Consider the following 18,721-nt stretch of genomic DNA (forward strand, 5'->3'; position numbering starts at 1 on the left):
TTGACATGACATAGAAATGCCCACACTATGCTTAATTATGCCTTGTAACTAATTGGAAAACTTCATTCTGTGTCGTGTACATTTTGTCATTATGAAACTGTCGAAACACATACTATTTCAATGTGAAGCGTATAAGGCTGAAGAAAAATCAAATGCAGTCTGCAGTACAATCTTTGCGAGAGTAGATAGTTTTCAGAAAAAAACTATTAAATTATGGGACTGACTTTAAATCAATTCACAGTTTGAGCTGGAAAAGGCATGTAATAATTGTGTTAAACCTAAGGAAATGACATATAGGGTAGCAAAGGTGAGTGGGATGTTGGATTATTGGGATTCTCTTAAAATCCAACAAAAGGCAACGAGAAAAGCCATAAGAATGGTCAAGACGAAATATGAGGGCAAACTGGCCAATAATATAAATCAGGATACTAAAAGTTTAGTTTTCAGTTACATGAAGAGTGAAAGGGAGATGAGAGTTGATACTGGACCACTGGAAAATGATGCTGGTGAAGTAGTAATGGGGCACAAAGAAATGGCAGATGAACTTAATGAACAATCTTCACTGTCTTTTCCGCTCAGCACCACCCACACTGGTCCCAATTAACCTGTCTCATTACGGGTGGACTTTAGGACCCGGGGGAGCTCAGGGCCCGCCGCCCGCAGCTGCTGCTGAATCCCCGGCGTTTCTGTTCGGTTGACGGATGCGGTGAACGAGTTAAAATTAATCGATCGACAATTCTCATGTCGTGTTTATTTCACTCCATAGAACACTACAGCACAGAAAACAGGCCATTTGGTGCTTCTAGTCTGTGCGGAAACTTTATTCCGCTCGTCCCTTTGACATGCACCCAGTCCGTAGCCCTCCAGACCTCTCCCATCCATGTACCTATCCAATTTATTCTTAAAACTAAGAAAGATCTAGGAAGAGTGGATTGGGATAAGTTTTTTTATAAAATTAAGAGTGAGCCTACATTTACCACGTCAGATGGCAGCTAGTTCCACACTCCCACCACTCTCTGAGTGAAGTAGTTCCTCCTCATGTTCCCCCTAAACCTTTCCCCTTTCACCCTAAAACCATGTCCTCCCGTTTTTAGCTTTCCTATTCTAAGTGGAAAGAACCTACTCGCATTTACGGTCAATACCCCTCATAATTTTGTAAACCTCTATCAAATCTCCCCTCATTCTTCTACGCTTCAAGGAATAAAGTCCTAACCTGTTCAATCTTTCCCTGTAACTCAACTCCTGAAGACCTGGCAACATCCTAGTAAATCTCTGAACTCGTTCAATCTCTCCAACATCTCCATGGATACCTCATGTCTGAACTTTCTGAACTAACCTCCCATGTGGGACCTTGTCAAAGGCCTTACTAAAGTTCATGTAGACAACATCCACAGCTTTTCCTTCACCTACTTTGTTGGTAACCTCCTCGAAAACTCTTCAAGATTCATTAAACATGATCTACCATGCACAAAGCCATACTGACTATCCTTAATCAGCCATTGGCTGTCCAAATACTTGTAAATCCGATCTCTCAGAACATCCTCCAATAACTTGCATACTACTGATGTCAGGCTCACTGGCCTGTAATTACCTGGTTTACTATTGGAGCCTTTTTTAAACAACGTAATAACAAGAGCTACCCTCCAATCCTCCGGCACTGCACCCGTGGCTGAGGACATTTTAAATATTTCTGTCAGGCCCCTGCAATTTCTACTCTAGTCTCTCTCAAGGTCCGAGAAGTCTCAAGGTCAAGTCAGGCCCGGGGGATTTATCTACCTTTATGCGCTGTAAGGCAGCAAGCACCTCCTCCTCTTTAATCTACAAATGTTCCATGACACTACTGCTTGTTTCCCTTCCTTCCATATACACTATGCCAGTTTCCTGAGTAAATACCGATGCAAAAAAACTGTTTAAGATCTCCCCCATCTCGTAAGGCTCCACACATAGACGACCACTCTGATCTTCTAGGGGACCAATTTTGTCCCTTACTATCCTTTTACGCTTAATATACTTGTAGAAACCCTTCAGGTTTTCCTTCACATTATCTGCCAAAGCCACCTCATGTCTTTTTTTTCCTTCCTGATTTACTTCTTTAGTATTTTCTTACGTTTTCTATACTCTTCAAGTAACTCATTTGCTCTTTGTTGCCTATACCTGCTGTACACTTCTCTCTTTCTCTTAACCAGATCGCCAATATCCCTTGAAAACCAAGGTTCCCTATGCCTGTTAACTTTGTCTTTAATCCTGGCAGGAAAATGCAAACTCTGCACCCTCAAAATTTCACATTTGGAGGCCTTCCACTTACTGAACACATCCTTGTCAGGAAAAAAAAAAATTACCCCAATCCACTCTTCCTAGATCTTTTTTCATTTCCACAAAATTAGCCCTTCTGATATTTAGAACCTCAACTCGAGGACCAGACCCATCCTTATCCAGAATTAACTTGAAACTGATGACATTATGGTCACTGGACCCAAAATGTTCGCCTACACATACTTCTGTCACCTGACTGTCTGGTTTCCTAATAGGAGATCGAGTATTGCATCCTCTCTCGTAGGTACCTCTAAATATTTATTTAGAAAAAAATCCTGAAAACATTTGACAAACTCCAAGCCATCTAGCCCTATTACAGTTTGGGAGTCCCAGTCAATATGTGGAAAGTTAAAATCCCCTATTACAACTTCCTGTTTCTTACATCGGTCTACTATATTTATATGGAATTGCTCCTCCAATTCTCTCTGACTATTGGGCGGTCTATAATACACCCCTATTAGTGTGGTCACACCTTTCCCGTTCCTCAGCTACACCCATATGGCCTCTGTAGACAAGCCCTCCGGGCTGTCCTGTCTACGCACAGCTGTGATATTTTCCCTGACTAGTAATGCCACTCCTCCCCCTTTCATCCCTCCCCCTCTATCACGTCTGAAACAATGAATATTTCTATCATGTATAAACCTTATGTGGGAGATTATCTTTTTGTATCAATGTATTAAAAATAAATGATAAATTCTGCCAATGAGAATTACAAATTCTCTTACTAAATGATTCATATTCAAAATGGTATCCAACAAATCAGATTCTTGCATATATGGAAACTTAGATAATTATGTTTCTAAAAAATGTCAAACCTGAAGATATTGCAGAGTGTGTATGAGAGAGAGAATATTTGCTAATTAACTCTTCAAAAGTCATCAATCGACCATCACAAAATAAAGGAAAATAAAAATAAATAAAAGCAAAAAACAGATCCCCTTAATCACTAAAATTTGAACAACATTGGGAGAGAGAACTTAATATGACCTTTGTTAATGAAGATGGTCAATTCTGCTTTGATATGTGCCAATCAGTGTTTAATCAATTTAAAATTGTTCACTGTTACTATTTAACAAAGGAGAGACTATCCAAAATATGTCCTAACATAGACAATTATTGCGATAGGTGTAAAACTGAAGTAGCCACTTTTTCACATATGTTCTGGTCATGTTCTTCATCAAAATCTTTTTGGAAATCTTTATTTTCTACAATTTCTAAAGCTCTGAAAATTAATTTACAACCTAATGTACAAACCTTTGATTTCTGTCTATACATGCAGTCCTCGCATGACCTTTATCCTCCTCCACCTCACTATCTGCTCTAACACTCCGGTTCCCCTCCCTCTGCAAATCTTTTTTACCCCCTCCCCCCGAGCAGCACTGGCAAATCTACCCGCAAGGATGTTGGTCCCCCTCCAGTTCAGGGGCAAACCGTCCCGTCGGAACAGGCCCCACCTTCCCGGGAACAAAGCCCAATTGTCCAGAAACATGAAGCCCTCCCTCCTGCACCATCTCCTTAGCCACGTATTTAGCTGCACTCTCCGCACATTTATATTTACAGGGACTTTACTCCTGACGCCGGTCCCGGGACCCGACCCGTTTACAGACCCGGAGCGGAACCGGAGCAGATTCTCAGCCACTGGTTTTCATCCCCAGTCCGGAAGAAAGGATAAAGTTTCCCCGTGAATTTATTCCCAGTGAAGGTGTGGAGATGGGACTTGGTCTCCGCGTTGTAAAATGAAACTGTCCCGGACTCGTAACTGAGATAAACTCCCACCCTCCCGGGGATGGGACCGGCAGCGAGACGGGACTCGGGGGAGGGGATACCGGACACGTCACAATCCCGATATAACACGTCATCAACCCGCCTGATGACCCAGAATCCGGTCTCCGGACTCAGACTGAACCATCCCTTCCTCTTCACAGACTCTGCGGCGACTCCCAGACACCAGTCCTGATTCCCCGTCACCTCCACCTCCCAGTAATGTCTCCCCGATGTGAATCCCTCCGATCCCAGCACACAAGGCCGGTTTGTGAATCTCTTCCCGGTGTCAGGGAGATTCCTCCAGGTCCGGGTCCGTCTCACACTCTTCCGATCCTCAGACACCTCGAGATACGGATTCGCCGTTTCCACATCCAGGGTGACAGAGACTGGGGGGAGAAGCAGAGAATTAGAGAGTCCCCGGGGATCGGGGGGAGAGTCGGGCAGCGAGTCCCCGGGGATCGGGGGGAGACTCGGACAGCGCGGCCCCGGGGATCGGGGGGGGAGACTCGGACAGCGCGGCCCCAGGGATCGGGGGGAGACTCGGACAGCGCGGCCCCGGGGATCGGGGGGAGACTCGGGCAGCGCGGCACCGGGGATCGGGGGGAGACTCGGGCAGCGCGGCCCCGGGGATCGGGGGGCTACTCGGGCAGCGCGGCCCCGGGGATCGGGGGGAGACTCGGGCAGCGCGGCCCCGGGGATCGGGGGGAGACTCGGACAGCGCGGCCCCGGGGATCGGGGGGGGGGAGACTCGGGCAGCGCGGCCCCGGGGATCGGGGGGAGACTCGGGCAGCGCGGCACCGGGGATCGGGGGGAGACTCGGACAGCGCGGCCCCGGGGATCGGGGGGGGGAGACTCGGGCAGCGCGGCCCCGGGGATCGGGGGGAGACTCGGGCAGCGCGGCCCCGGGGATCGGGGGGAGACTCGGACAGCGCGGCCCCGGGGATCGGGGGGAGACTCGGGCAGCGCGGCCCCGGAGATCGGGGAGAGACTCGGGCAGCGCGGCCCCGGGGATCGGGGGGAGACTCGGGCAGCGCGGCCCCGGGGATCGGGGGGAGACTCGGACAGCGCGGCCCCGGGGATCGGGGGGAGACTCGGACAGCGCGGCCCCGGGGATCGGGGGGGGGGGGAGACTCGGGCAGCGCGGCCCCGGGGATCGGGGGGAGACTCGGGCAGCGCGGCCCCGGGGATCGGGGGAGACTCGGACAGCGCGGCCCCGGGGATCGGGGGGGGAGACTCGGGCAGCGCGGCCCCGGGGATCGGGGGGAGACTCGGGCAGCGCGGCCCCGGGGATCGGGGAGACTCGGGCAGCGCGGCCCCGGGGATCGGGGGGAGACTCGGGCAGCGCGGCCCCGGGGATCGGGGGGAGACTCGGGCAGCGCGGCCCCGGGGATCGGGGGGAGACTCGGACAGCGGGGCCCCGGGGATCGGGGGGAGACTCGGACAGCGCGGCCCCGGGGATCGGGGAGACTCGGGCAGCGCGGCCCCGGGGATGGGGGGAGACTCGGGCAGCGCGGCCCCGGGGATCGGGGGGAGACTCGGGCAGCGCGGCCCCGGGGATCGGGGGGCAGACTCGGGCAGCGCGTCCCCGGGGATCGGGGGGAGACTCGGGCAGAGCGGCCCCGGGGATCGGGGGGAGACTCGGGCAGCGCGGCCCCGGGGATCGGGGGCAGACTCGGACAGCGCGGCCCCGGGGATCGGGGAGACTCGGGCAGCGCGGCCCCGGGGATGGGGGGAGACTCGGGCAGCGCGGCCCCGGGGATCGGGGGGAGACTCGGGCAGCGCGGCCCCGGGGATCGGGGGGCAGACTCGGGCAGCGCGTCCCCGGGGATCGGGGGGAGACTCGGGCAGAGCGGCCCCGGGGATCGGGGGGAGACTCGGGCAGCGCGGCCCCGGGGATCGGGGGCAGACTCGGGCAGAGCGGCCCCGGGGATCGGGGGGGGAGACTCGGGCTGCGCGGCCCCGTTGATCGGGGGGAGACTTTAACCTTTGACTCGACAAAAGCGGGTGGACAACTAATGTCTCCACAAGGGTTTTCCGCTGGATGGAGAGCAGAGAGACCCCTGGTCCTTGACTCCTCAGACAGGAGAAACATCCTCCCTCACTCCTGCCTGTTGACCCCTGAAAGAATTTTGTGTTTCCATGAGATCTCCTCTCATTCTTCGAAACTGGGAACAGAGGACATAGAACAGTACAGCACAGGAACAGGCCCGTCATACAATGTTCACATTCATTTGTGAGTGTGAAGTTGGGCAGTGTGATGGTTTGAGACAGTAAAGGAGGTGATAATGGGAACCAGTAAGGGAGAAATGAATGGCAGATTGAACCAGGAGGGGGAGGGGTGGAAACCCCGTGGGTGAACTGTGTGTGTAGACGTAATGAGAAGCTAGAGGGGGCAAAGATGGCAGATGGGGATGACTTTGTCCCCTTTCCCAGAACCCCATCCCCCGCAGCCCCTCATTAGGACAGGGGATGAATTTGCAGGAACCCTTCAGCAACACAGGTCCTGATGAAGTGTTTCAGTCTGAACCATCGACTGTTTACTCTTTTCCATAGAAACTTCCCTGCCTGCTGTTCCCCCAACAATTTGTGTGTGTTACTCTGCTTTAAATATACTCAATTATTTGGCCTCCACAGCTGCCTGTGGGAGATTCACTATCCTGTGGATAAAGGAATTCCTCCTCATCTCTGTCCTAAATGGACATCCCTAAAGACGGAGGCTGTGCTTACCGTTCTCGACCCACCCACATCCTCCCAACATCAACTCTCTCCAGACAGGTGTCAGAGAATTCTGACGAGACCCTTCATCAGGACCTGTGTAACTTGGATTACCAGCATCTGCAGAGTTTCTCATGTTTGATTTTTAAAGCAGAAGTTAATAAGTAAACTTCTTGATTGGTCAGTGTCTCCAATGTTATGGGGAGGAGGCGGGAGAATAGGGTTGATGGAGATAATAAATCAGACATTCCTCTAAACTCCCGTGAGTACAGGCCCAGAACCATCAGACAGTCCTCACATGTTAATTCTTTCATTCCCAGAATCATTCTTGTGAATCTTCTGGACCCTCTCCAATGCCAGTACGTTTTCCAATAGAAGGGACCCAAAACTGCTCACAATACTCCAAGTGTGGTCTGACCAATGCCTTATAAAACCTCAGAATTACATCTTTGTTCTTGTATTCTAATCCTCTCGAAATGAAAGCAAACATTGAGTTTGCCAATCTTACCACTGACACAAACTGCAAGTTAACCTTCAGGGAATCCTGCACAAGGACACCCATGTCCCTTTGCACCTCTGATTTTTGAATTTCACCCTGTTTACAGAATTGTCTCTGCTTTTATTCCTTCGACCAAAGTCGTACCTGCCTAAGTTTGTACCTGCCAAACTCTACCTGTGCTACAAGATCCTCATTCTGTATACTGGTGCATTCAAATAAGACCATAAGACAAAGCAGCAGAAGCCGGCCATTCGGCCCTTCGAATCTGCTCCGCCATTTTATCATGAGCTGATCCATTCTCCCATTTTGTCCCACTCCCCCACCTTCTCACCATGACCTTTCATGCCCTGGCTACTCACATACCTATCAATCTCTGTCTTAAATACACCCAATGACCTGGCCTCCACTGCCGCAAGAAATTCACAGATTCACCACCCTCTGGCTAAAAAAATTTCTTCACATCTCCGTTCTGAATGGTCGCCCTTCAATCCTTAAGTCATGTCCTCTCGTACTAAACTCCCCCGCCATGGGAAACAACTTTGCCACAACCACTCTGTCCATGCATTTTAACATTTGAAATATTTCTGTGAAGTTCCCCCTCATTCTTCTAAACTCCAAGGAGTACAGTCCAAGAACGGTCAAATGTTTTTCATATGTTAACCCTCTCATTCCCGGAATCATTCTAGTCAATCTTCTCTGAACCCTCTCCAATGTCAGAACATCCTTTCTTAAATAAGGAGCCCAAAACTGCACACAGTATTCCAAGTGAGCTCTTACCAATGCCTTATAGAGCCTCAACATCACATCCCTGCTCCTATACTCTATTCCTTTAGAAATGAATGCCAACATTGCATTCGCCTTCTTCACCACCGACTCAACCTGGAGGTTAACCTTAAGGGTATCCTGCACGAGCACTCCCAAGTCCCATTGCATCTGTTCCGAATGTGCAACAACTCTCACAGGCCGAAGGGTACAAATTCGTCCCCTCCTTCTTGAGAATCGCAAGATGGCTTTTAATTCGGGTCTGGGACCCAGGAAATGAGAGAGAATCCTCAAGGTTTTTGCAATGGGTCCTGGCCCCTCAGCAAGACAAAGCCACGGATAACGGCCATTGTCTCTTGGAGACGGAATTATGTATTGAGTACTGTACTATTCATTGAAGCCCTCAGGGAATGACCGGAGTGGGCTGGTTGAGGGATTGCATCATCCCAACCTGATTGACACCTGAGACCCTGTGAGTAAGGATAAAAGCGGGTCTGGGAAACAACCCCTTGAGACGCTCCAGGAGAAATGTTAGAAATCCCGTGACAGCGTTTAATAGCGACAGCCGGTGGAGGGCTCGCGTGCGTCCTTTCCCGTTGCCTGGGATTGGGGCCTTACCACGGAAGAACGGCTTCGCTAAAGAAGAGGCCACCAACGAAATTTCGAAGGATCGACATCATAAAAAGGAAAAGCTGGCAAGTTTCTAAAAACTCTCTCTTGACTCCAACCAAATGCTGAAGCCTGCATGAACTGAGTGACTTTTATATTTCCATCGGACAATACATTATCCCCTAGACAACGATAGTTATTTCTTATTGATTATTATTATACCCGCACTTTTAGATTTAGTATTGACGATGTATATTATCTGTATGTTTGCATTGATATTATTTTTGTGTATTTTTACCAATAAATACTGTTAAAAATAGTACCATCAGACTTCAACCGACCTCTCTATCTTTGCTGGTAAGTGACCCAGTTACGGTGTTCGTAACACATCTCAGAATTTTGAATTCTCTCTCCATTTAAATAATAGTCAGCCCGTTTATTTCTTCTACCAACGTGCATGACCATACACTTTTCAACATTGTATTTCATTTGCCACTTCTTTGACCATTCTCCTAATCTATCCAAGTCTCTCTGCAGACTCTCTGTTTCCTCAGCACTACCGTCCCCTCCACCTATCTTCGTATCATCAACAAACTTAGCCACAAAGCCATCTATTCCATAATCCAAATCGTTGATATACAACGTAAAAAGAAACGGCCCCAACAAGGACCCCTGTGGAACACCACTGGTAACCGGCAGACAACCAGAATGGGATCCTTTATTCCCACTCTCTGTTTCCTGCCAATCCGCCAACGATCTATCCACATATGTAAATTTCCCGTAATTCCATGGGCTCTTATCTTGTTTGTCAGGCAGGATTTTCCTTTAAGGAAACCATGCTGAGTTTGGCCTATCTTGTCATATGACTCCGTAACCTCATCCTTGACAATTGACTCCAGAAACCTCCCAACCATTTCTTAAGCTAACAGGTCTATAATTTACATTTTGCTTCCTTGCCCCTTTCTTAAATACCAGAGTGGCATTTACAATCTTCCACTCCTCCGGAACCATGCCAGAATCTATTGACTTTTGAAAGATCATTGCTGATGCCTCCGCGATCTCCACAGCTACTTCCTTCAAAACACAAGGGTGCATTCCATCTGGTCCTGGAGATTTATCTACCCTTAGACTATTCAGCTTCCTGAGTACTTTCTCTGTCGTAATTGTGACTGCGCACGCTTCTCTTCCCTGACACCCTTGAGTGTCCGGTATACTGCTGATATCTTCCTCAGTGAGGACTGATGCAAGTACTCGTTCAGTTCCTCAGCCATCTCCTTATCTCCCATTACAATTTCTCCAGCATCATTTTCTATCGGTCCTATATCCACTCTCACCCGTTTTTTACTCTTTATATACTTGAAAAAGCTTTAAGTATCTTCTTTGATATTATTTGCTAGCTTCCTTATATAGATCATCTTTTCCCTCTTAATGGCCATCGTAGTTTCCTTTTGTAAGCTTTTAAAAACTTCCCAATCCTCTGTCTTCCCACTAATTTTTGATCCTTGAATGCCCTCTCCATGCTTTTACTTTGGCTTTCACTTCTCTTGTCAGCCTCGGTCGCATCGTGTTTCCATTCGAAAATTTCTTCTTTTTTGGAATATATCTGTGTTGCACCTTCCTCACTTCTCGCATAAACTCCAGCCACTGCTGCTCTGCCGTCCTCCCGCTAGTGTCCCTTTCCAGTCAAATTTGGCCAGTTCCTCTCTCATCCCACTGTAATTTCCATTACTCCACTGAAATACCGACACATCGGATTTCGGCTTCTCTTTCTCAAATTTCACAGTGAACTCAATCATGTTACGATCACTGTCTCCTAACGGTTCCTTCACCTCAATCTCTCTAATCACCTCTGGTTCATTACACAATATCCAATCCAGTACCTCTGATCCCCCAGTGGGCTCAACAACAGGCTGTTATGAAAAGCCATCTCGTAGACATTCTACTAATTCTCTCTCTTGAGATACAGTGTCGACCTGATTTTCCCAATCCACTCGCATGTTAAAATCCCCCACAATTATCATAACACTGCCCTTCTGGCAAGACTTTTCTATTTCCTGTTGTAATTTGTAGTCCACCTCACTGCAGCTGTTAGGAGGCCTGTAGATAACTGCCATCAGGGTCCTTTTACCCCTGCTATTTCTTAGCTCAACCCAGAAAGATTCTGCACCTTCCGATCCTATGTCACCTCTTTCTAATGATTTAATATCATTTCTTGCCAATAAAACCACGCCACCCCCTCTGCCTACCTGCCTATCCTTCCGATACACCGTGTATCCTTGGACGTTCAGCTCTCAGAGACATGCATCCTTTAGCCACGTCTCAGTGATGGCCACAAAATTATACTTGCCAATCTGTAGCTGTACGACAAGATCATCCACTTTATTCCTTATGCTGTGTGTATTTAAGTATAACACCTTAAGTCCAGTATTTGGTACTCTTTGTTTTGATTGCACTGCAACTCATCCCAATGGCTGCAAATTTGCTCCATCACCTGCCTGTCCTTCCTGACATCTTTCCTACTCACTATCTTAGATTTATTTCTGTTTTCCCCCTCTTCCACTTTACCATTCCGGTTTACCATCCCCCTGCCAAATGAGTTTAAACCCTCCCTAACAGCTCTATTAAACATTCCCGCTATGGTTCAGGTGTAACCCGTCCTTTTTGAACAGGTAATACTTCCCCCAGAAGAGATCCCAATGATCCAAGAATCTGAAGCCCTGCCCCCTGCACCAGTCTCTCAGCCACGCAGTCATCTGCCTGATCCTACTATTCTTGCCCTCGCTAGCAATTGGCACAGGTAGCAATCCTGAGATTACTACCCTGGAGGTCCTGCTTCTCAGCTTCATTCCTAACTCCCGGAAATCTCTCTTCAGGACCTCCTCCCTTTTCCTCTCTATGTCATTGGTACCAACATGTACCAAGACAGCTGGCTACTCGCCCTCTCCCTTCAGGATATTCTGGACCCGATCCGAGACATCCCATACCCTGGCACCTGGGAGGCAGCACACCATGCGGGTATCTCTACCAGGCTCACAGAATCTCCTGTCTGTTCCCCTGACTATGGAATCCCCTCTGACTACTGCATTCCTCTTCTCCCTCCTTCCCTCCTGCACAACAGCGCCAGGCTCAGTGCCAGAGACCCGGTCACCGTGGCCGTCCCCTGTCAGGTCATCCCCCTCAACAGCATCCGAAACGATATACTTGTTGCTGAGGGGGGCAGCCACAGGGGTGCTCTCCACTATCTGGGCATTTCCCTTCCCTCTCCTGACAGTCACCCAGTTTTCTGACCCCTGTAGCCTAGGATGACTACCTCCCTGTAGCTCCTGTCTATCACCTCTTCATTTTCTCTAATAAGCAGTAGGTCATCAAGCTGCAGCTCCAGATCCCTAACACGGTCTCCGAGGAGCTGAATCTCGGTTCACCTGGTGCAGATGTGGCTATCAGGGAGGCTGGAGGTCTCCCAGGATTCCCACATCTGACACCCTGAACAAAGCACTAACCCTGCAGACATGCTACCTAATTCTACAGGAATGAAACAAAGAAAGATAGGTCAACTCACCCACTTACTTCGCCAAGTACACAAACTTTTTAAACCGTTAGCTAATGTGCCCTGCTATTACCCCATCCGTCCGGGCCGATTTGCCAAGGGGAGAAAAAGAGTCGGTGCCTCGCTCTCGCCTCTTCCCGTTACCGTCTAAGCCCGTTGAGCCAAAGCCCTACACTCTGCTGCCACCCACTCCGCTGCCCGCTGTATACGGTGGTCATCTTTTTAAACACTCCGCGCTGTCCTGCGCAGTCTCGCCGTTCTTGTACGCAAAGTTTTTTACAGAACTGCCTTCCTTCAGAATTTAGCTCCCACACCGCCCTTCTTGTCCCAATCTAAAAAAACACCTTCAGTCCTGTATTCATCAGCCTATTCCACACTGTCCACATGAAATTCAGCAAGGCCTTTGATGTCGATGATAGACCACACTTGGAGCATTGTCTGCATTTCCGGTTCCCGAATATGGGGAGGATGTCATTACACTGGACAGGAGGCTTCAGGAGGATGTTACCAGGACTGGGGGCTTGGGTTAAAAGCAGAGAGTGGATAAGCTTGGGCTATTCAGCTGTAGTGTCGGATGTTCAGATATGACCCCTTATCAAGGTAAATAATTCATAAGGAGCTTAAATAACGTTTCTTTTTCCAAGAAATGGGAGTACAGAACCAGAGGCCTCAGATTGAAAGTGAGACGGGAAATTTTTCTGAGTGGTCTATCGGGTAACATTCTCACAGAGAGGGAGGTTGGTAAATGGAATTTGCCCTCAGACGCTGTAGAAACAGGTAAAAATAAAATATTTTAAAATAAATTTGGGCAGGTACACAGATGGGAAATGGTTAGAGGGATGGGGGGGGGGGGCAAACACACACAAATGGGCCATGCTCAAGAAGACATCTTAGTCTTGCAGATTGATGAAGTGGGCCGTGGGTTCAACATCCATCAAACCCTCCCAGATCATCCTCCTGAGGAATCTCACCCCGGAGTCTGTCTCTGAAGTGTTGATGTGACGTCACGTCAGAGGGCAGCTCAGTGCCACAGAACAGACAGACTGGGTAAGGACGGCAGATTTCAATCCTGAATGGGAATTTGTGCCTATTTCTGTGGCTGTGTGTCACACTTGATTAAGTAGTTTAAATGAATAAATGACTGTCTCTGAAGAGATTGGTTTCCAGGTTACTGAGGGAAATAACTACGTACATTGCTGAGGCTCTGACTACAATCTGCCAGTCCTTCCTGTGTATGTGTGTGAGGGAGCTTTGCCAGGCCGGTTATGCTGTGTGTGCTTCTCCCGAGATGAAATCTTGACCCATGTCAATGCTTGTTGGTGTGTCCGAGCTCATTCTCACAATGCTTCAATGTAGTGGTCTGATCACCATAAGACATAGGAGCAGAATTAGGCCATTTGCCTATCGAGTCTGCTTTGCCATTCAATCATGGCTGATCCATTTTTTCCCTCCTCAGCCGCACTCCCTGGTTTTCTCCCCATAACCTTTGATGCTGTGTCCAATCTAGAACCTATCAAGCTCTGCCTTAAATACACACAACAAGTTCCACAAATTCACCAGCCGCTGGCTCAAATTTTTTCGCATCTGTTTTAAATAGACCCCCCTCTATCTTGAGGTAGTGCCCTCTTGTCCTAAACTCCACCACCATGGGAAACATCCTTTCCACATCTACTCTGTCTGGGCCTTTCAACATTCGAAAGGTTTCAATAAGATCCCCTCCCCATCTTTCTAAATTCCAGCGAGTACAGACACAGAGCTATCAAACGTTCCTCTTATGATAACCCTTTCATTCCTGGAATTATCCTTATGAAATGAACCTTCTGCAATGCCAGCACATCTTTTCTTAGAAAAACTGTTCACAATACTCAAGGTGAGGCTTCACCAGTGCCTTATAAAGCCTCAGCTTCACATCCCTGCTCTTGAATTGAATGCTATTCTGAATCACAGATTAAAAGCCAGGAGCAACAGGCTCTGGGACAGCTTCTTCAACCAGGCCATCAGACTGATTAACTCATGCTGACACAACTGAATTTCTATGTTATATAAACCAGCCTGTTGTACATATTATTCATCATAAATTACTATAAATTGCACATTGCACATTTAGGCGGAGATGTACCATAAAGATTTTTAATCCTCATGTATATGAAGGATGTAAGTAATAAAGTCAATTGAATTCAAATCAATTTCTTGTTTATTTTATTCATCCTAATCATTCTTTCAGTTCCTCTCTGTAGATATTTAAAAGCTTCCCAATCCTCCGTCTTCCTGCTAATTTTTGTTTAGTTGTATGCCCTCTCTTTTGACTTTACATTAACTTGTCTTCCCTTGTCAGCCACGGTTTTACTATTTTGCCATTTGAGTATTTATTTTTGGAATACATCTATCCTTCACCTTCCTCATTTTCCCAGAAACTGACACCATTTCTGCTCTGCTCTCATCCCTGCCAGCATCTCCTTCCAATTTGCTTTGGCCAACTTCTCTCTCAGACCACTGTAATTTATTTTACTTCTCTGAAATACTCCAATGTCAGGCTTTACTTTCTCCTCATCAAATTTCAAGTTGAACTCAGCATGTTGTGAGCACTGCCTCCTAAGGTTTCTTTTAACTACTCTCCTCTGGTTAAATACATAACACCCAATGCAGTAGAGCTGTTCCCCGAGTAGGCTCAACGACAAACTGCTCTAGAAAGCCATCACATTGCATTCAACAAACTCACTCTCTTGAGATCCTTTACCAACCTGATTTTCCCAATTGACCTGCATGTTGAAATCTCCCATGATTATCATAACATTGTCCTTTTCATCAGCCTTTTCTATTTCCAGTTGTAATCTGTGGGCCCCAACCCACTGACTGTTGGGAGGCCTGTATATGACTGGTGTCAGTGTCATTTTTACTTTTGCAATTCCTTACCTCAACCCACAAGATTCAACATCTTCCAATCCTATGTCACATCTTGCTGCTGATTTACCAGCAGAGCCACACCACCCCATCAGCCTTCCTTCCTTCCTCCGATACATTGTGTAACCTTGGACATTCAGCTCCCAACTACAACCATCCTTCAGCCACGATTCCGTGATGGCCACAACATCATACCTGACAATCGGTAATAGTGCAACAAGATCATCCACCTTATTTCTCATACTCCATGCATTGAGATATAACACTTTGTGTACTGTATCTGCTACCCTTTTTAATTCTGCATCCCTAATGCACTGATACTCACCTTGCTGGCTGTAATTTTCTCCTCGCATCTGTCCGCCATATCTGACAGTCTGACTGCACGCAATCTTTGCATTTTTACCATCAGTCCTCTCCCTTCAATCCAGTTCCAACCGCCCCCCCACCACCACCAAATTAGTTTAAATCCTACCCAAAAGCTCTATGAAACCTCTCTCACCGAGAATATTGTTCTCTCTCGGGTCGAGGTGCAACCCATCCCTTCTGAGCAGGTCATTCCTCCACCAGAAGAGATCCCGATGATCCAAGAATCTGAATCCTTGTCCCCAGCACCATCTTCTCAGCCATGGTTTATCTGCCAATTGTCCTGTTTCTACCCTCACCAGCACGTGGCACAGGCAGCATTCCAGAAATTACAACCCTGGGGGTGCTGCTTCTGAGCTTTCTACCAAGCTCTCCAAATTCTTTTCAGGACCTCTTTGTTTTTACTTCCTATGTAATTGGTCCCAAAATGCAACAAGTTATCTGGCTGTTTTCCCTCCCTCTCTAAATGCTGCAGACACGATCGGAGACATCCCTGACCCTGGCACCTAGGAGGCAACATACCATTCGGGTGTCCAATTCACGTCCATACATTCTCCTGTCTGTCTCCTGACAATTGAGTCCCCTGTCACTACTGCTCCCCCCTTCTCCCTCTAACAACAGTGAGAGTTGTGGTTCCAGAAGGGGGAAGACCTGTGTCAGTCAGAGTCTGCACTCACAGGGAACAGAGGACTTGTGTATTTTCCTGACAATCCCGGTCACCGCACTGATACCCGCTTTTATTCCCTACAATATCATCAAAACAGTATTAACTTCCCAGCTCCTGTGGTAGATTCAAACTCATGTCCTGGTGTGTTAGTGCAGTGTGCCTGGGATCAGGACACAGTGGTTCATCTGCCAGTCCCGTGTATTGGTTGTATTGTGACCCTGTGCTGGTGTGTTCAGGGGTCTGACATCTCCAGCTGACCATGTGACAGTGATGCCTCCCAGTGGGTGGAGTTGATGTGAAATAAACTTCAGTTCCCCTTCAGTCCATTATCACAGCCAATCCTTGCTTCAGCTTATAAATTAATGGTGTTTCATGAATAAGTAAAAATGAATCTTTGTAAGTTTTACCTCGGTTAATGGCATCAAGTGTTTCTCTCAGCACTGTGTTCAACAAATAGAAGCAATCGAATTTTTCAACCGGTAGGGCCTCATCTGTCACTGACAATTCCTGGACATCGTCACTGATTCTGTAAATATTAAACTGCTGGTGATAAACTGGAATTTTGAACTATTTTACAAATCCATACAGGGTTTCAGTAAAGAGCATGTCCTACCTCCTGTTCCGATGAGCTTCCTCCTGAAATAAATAAAAGCACAAATCTGATTAGACTTGGACTTTCTGTCCACATCCTGAATTTCATCCAAATCATTACAAGGTGTTGAAAATTCCCACTCCCACAGTCACAAACACACACCAGCAATACAGAACCACGGGGAAAATTACAGGGAAAGTTTCTGAAAATTAGACCATTACTGAGAGGATGAAACTGACAGGAAAGACAGGACAGGCTGTGCATTATCATCTGGATATGACGTCAGGCAGATAGGATGGAGGAATTTAAGATCAGTGATGTATGTGATTGTGTGCGGGTGGAGGAAGTACCTCATTATGGCGAACTCGAGAGGACACAGGTGCTTGGAAGTAGTACGGAGGAGATGTTGGGTAAGTGTTTTGGAATGGGTGGAATGAGCTGCCGGCAACGACGGTGGAGGTGGATGCGATCGGGTCTTTCACAAGACTCCTACACAAGTACATGGAGCTTAGAGAAATAGAGAGCTATGGCTTACTCGGTAATTTCTAAAGTGAGTAGATGTTTGGCACAGAACTGTGGGCCAAAGAGACTGTATTGTGCGGTAGGTTTTCTTTGTTTCCATGTTTCTATTTATGGGGAGACCTTCAGTCAAAAATAAAATGCCAGGAGGTTTTTAATAAATCCCACAAGAAATTTAGTGAAGAGGATGTGGAACTCAGTGCCACAGGAGTGGATGAAATGGAACAGCAGAGATTGAATGTAATGGGGAGGCTGGATAAACACGTGAGGGACCAGGGAGCTCGGGGCATTGTTGCTGGGTGCGGTGAGGAGGTGGCAGGAGGATTGTGACAGAGGGGAAACTGATAGAAGATGGACCAAATGGCCTGCTCATGACAGAGAATGGGACACAATCCCATGTAAAACTAATTCGAAAAAGTAGAGACAGTGAAAGTTTCTGTAATCTGATGGAGACCGGATATGGATAAGTCTGATGTGTGGGTCACATTCTTTGTTCTCACTAATTGACAGAGAGACCCTCACACCCACCGCACCAGACACACTCACAGCCTGTGACTGGAACTGGGAGTTAATGTGAGTTTTAGAGGATATTTAATGTGGTAATTAAGGAAACGGTCAGCAGCTCTGTGTTATGATCAGAGTAAATCATTTCAGAAAAGATTGCATTCTGTCCTGGGATGTACAGAAGTTGTGGAAGTCATGTTTTGGGACAACAACCCTGAATAGATGCATCAATTGTCTGGTGAGAAACAGTTTACTGCCATTTGTAAATGCTGTGTGTAGGAGCAACACGTCTGTTTTCTGTCTGCATTGTATTCTGTGTTATGTGTTTATTACGATAACCAGTCACGTGAGTGGGGACGTGGTAAAAGCGAAGGGAATAAGTTACGTATTCATTCTTTGTTCTGGGCTGTTTTGACCCTGGGACTGGTAGATGTCATATCTTTTGTTGACCGATTAATTGCAGTTTAATTTACGATGAATTATGCTGAAATTTCATCATTTAAATATTGTATGTTGCTGATAAAGGATCGAATATCTATCTCCGATATTTAGAATGTCATTAGCGGAGTGATTGGAGGTGCATCATGCAAGGAGAACACTCTGTGTGAGGTCACCAGCAGCGGCAATTGATTTGGTAGAATTGGCCGCTGTGCTGTGTTTATTTCAAATGTACCACTGTTCATTTAGTTCAATTTGACAGAAATAAATTGAAATGTAATCCCTCACCTTGAGAAACATCACACTGTCTTTTTGATCCATCTGTTCCTTTAACTTAGTGATTTCCTCCTGAATAATCCTTATATTCTCTTGAATCTTAAGAAGATTTTTCTCCATTGGGTTGAGAATCCTCTTCTCTTCTTCCCTGAGATCCCTGAGTAAGCTCTGCTCTTTCTCAGTGATAATCTGGCGCAGTTCAGCAAACTGGGATGTGATGTGGGTCTGAACTCTGTGTGACTGTTTCTGTCG

General features: G+C 47.3%; 1 protein-coding gene across 1 annotated transcript; it reads right to left on the reverse strand.

Annotated features, from left to right (window-relative positions):
* Positions 1–3,252: 3,252 nt before the first annotated feature.
* LOC140719976 (E3 ubiquitin-protein ligase TRIM39-like) lies at positions 3,253–18,590 on the reverse strand. Its single transcript, XM_073034889.1, has 5 exons — positions 18,482–18,590; positions 16,754–16,776; positions 16,548–16,666; positions 4,241–4,463; positions 3,253–3,259 (listed from the first exon to the last, which is right to left on the reverse strand). The coding sequence occupies exons 1-5, from the start codon at positions 18,587–18,589 to the stop codon at positions 3,253–3,255; spliced, it is 480 nt and encodes a 159-aa protein (XP_072890990.1). The 5' UTR covers position 18,590.
* Positions 18,591–18,721: the final 131 nt, after the last annotated feature.

The sequence above is a fragment of the Hemitrygon akajei genome, unplaced genomic scaffold, assembly GCF_048418815.1.
Source record: "Hemitrygon akajei unplaced genomic scaffold, sHemAka1.3 Scf000034, whole genome shotgun sequence".
Classification (NCBI taxonomy): Eukaryota; Metazoa; Chordata; class Chondrichthyes; order Myliobatiformes; family Dasyatidae; genus Hemitrygon; species Hemitrygon akajei.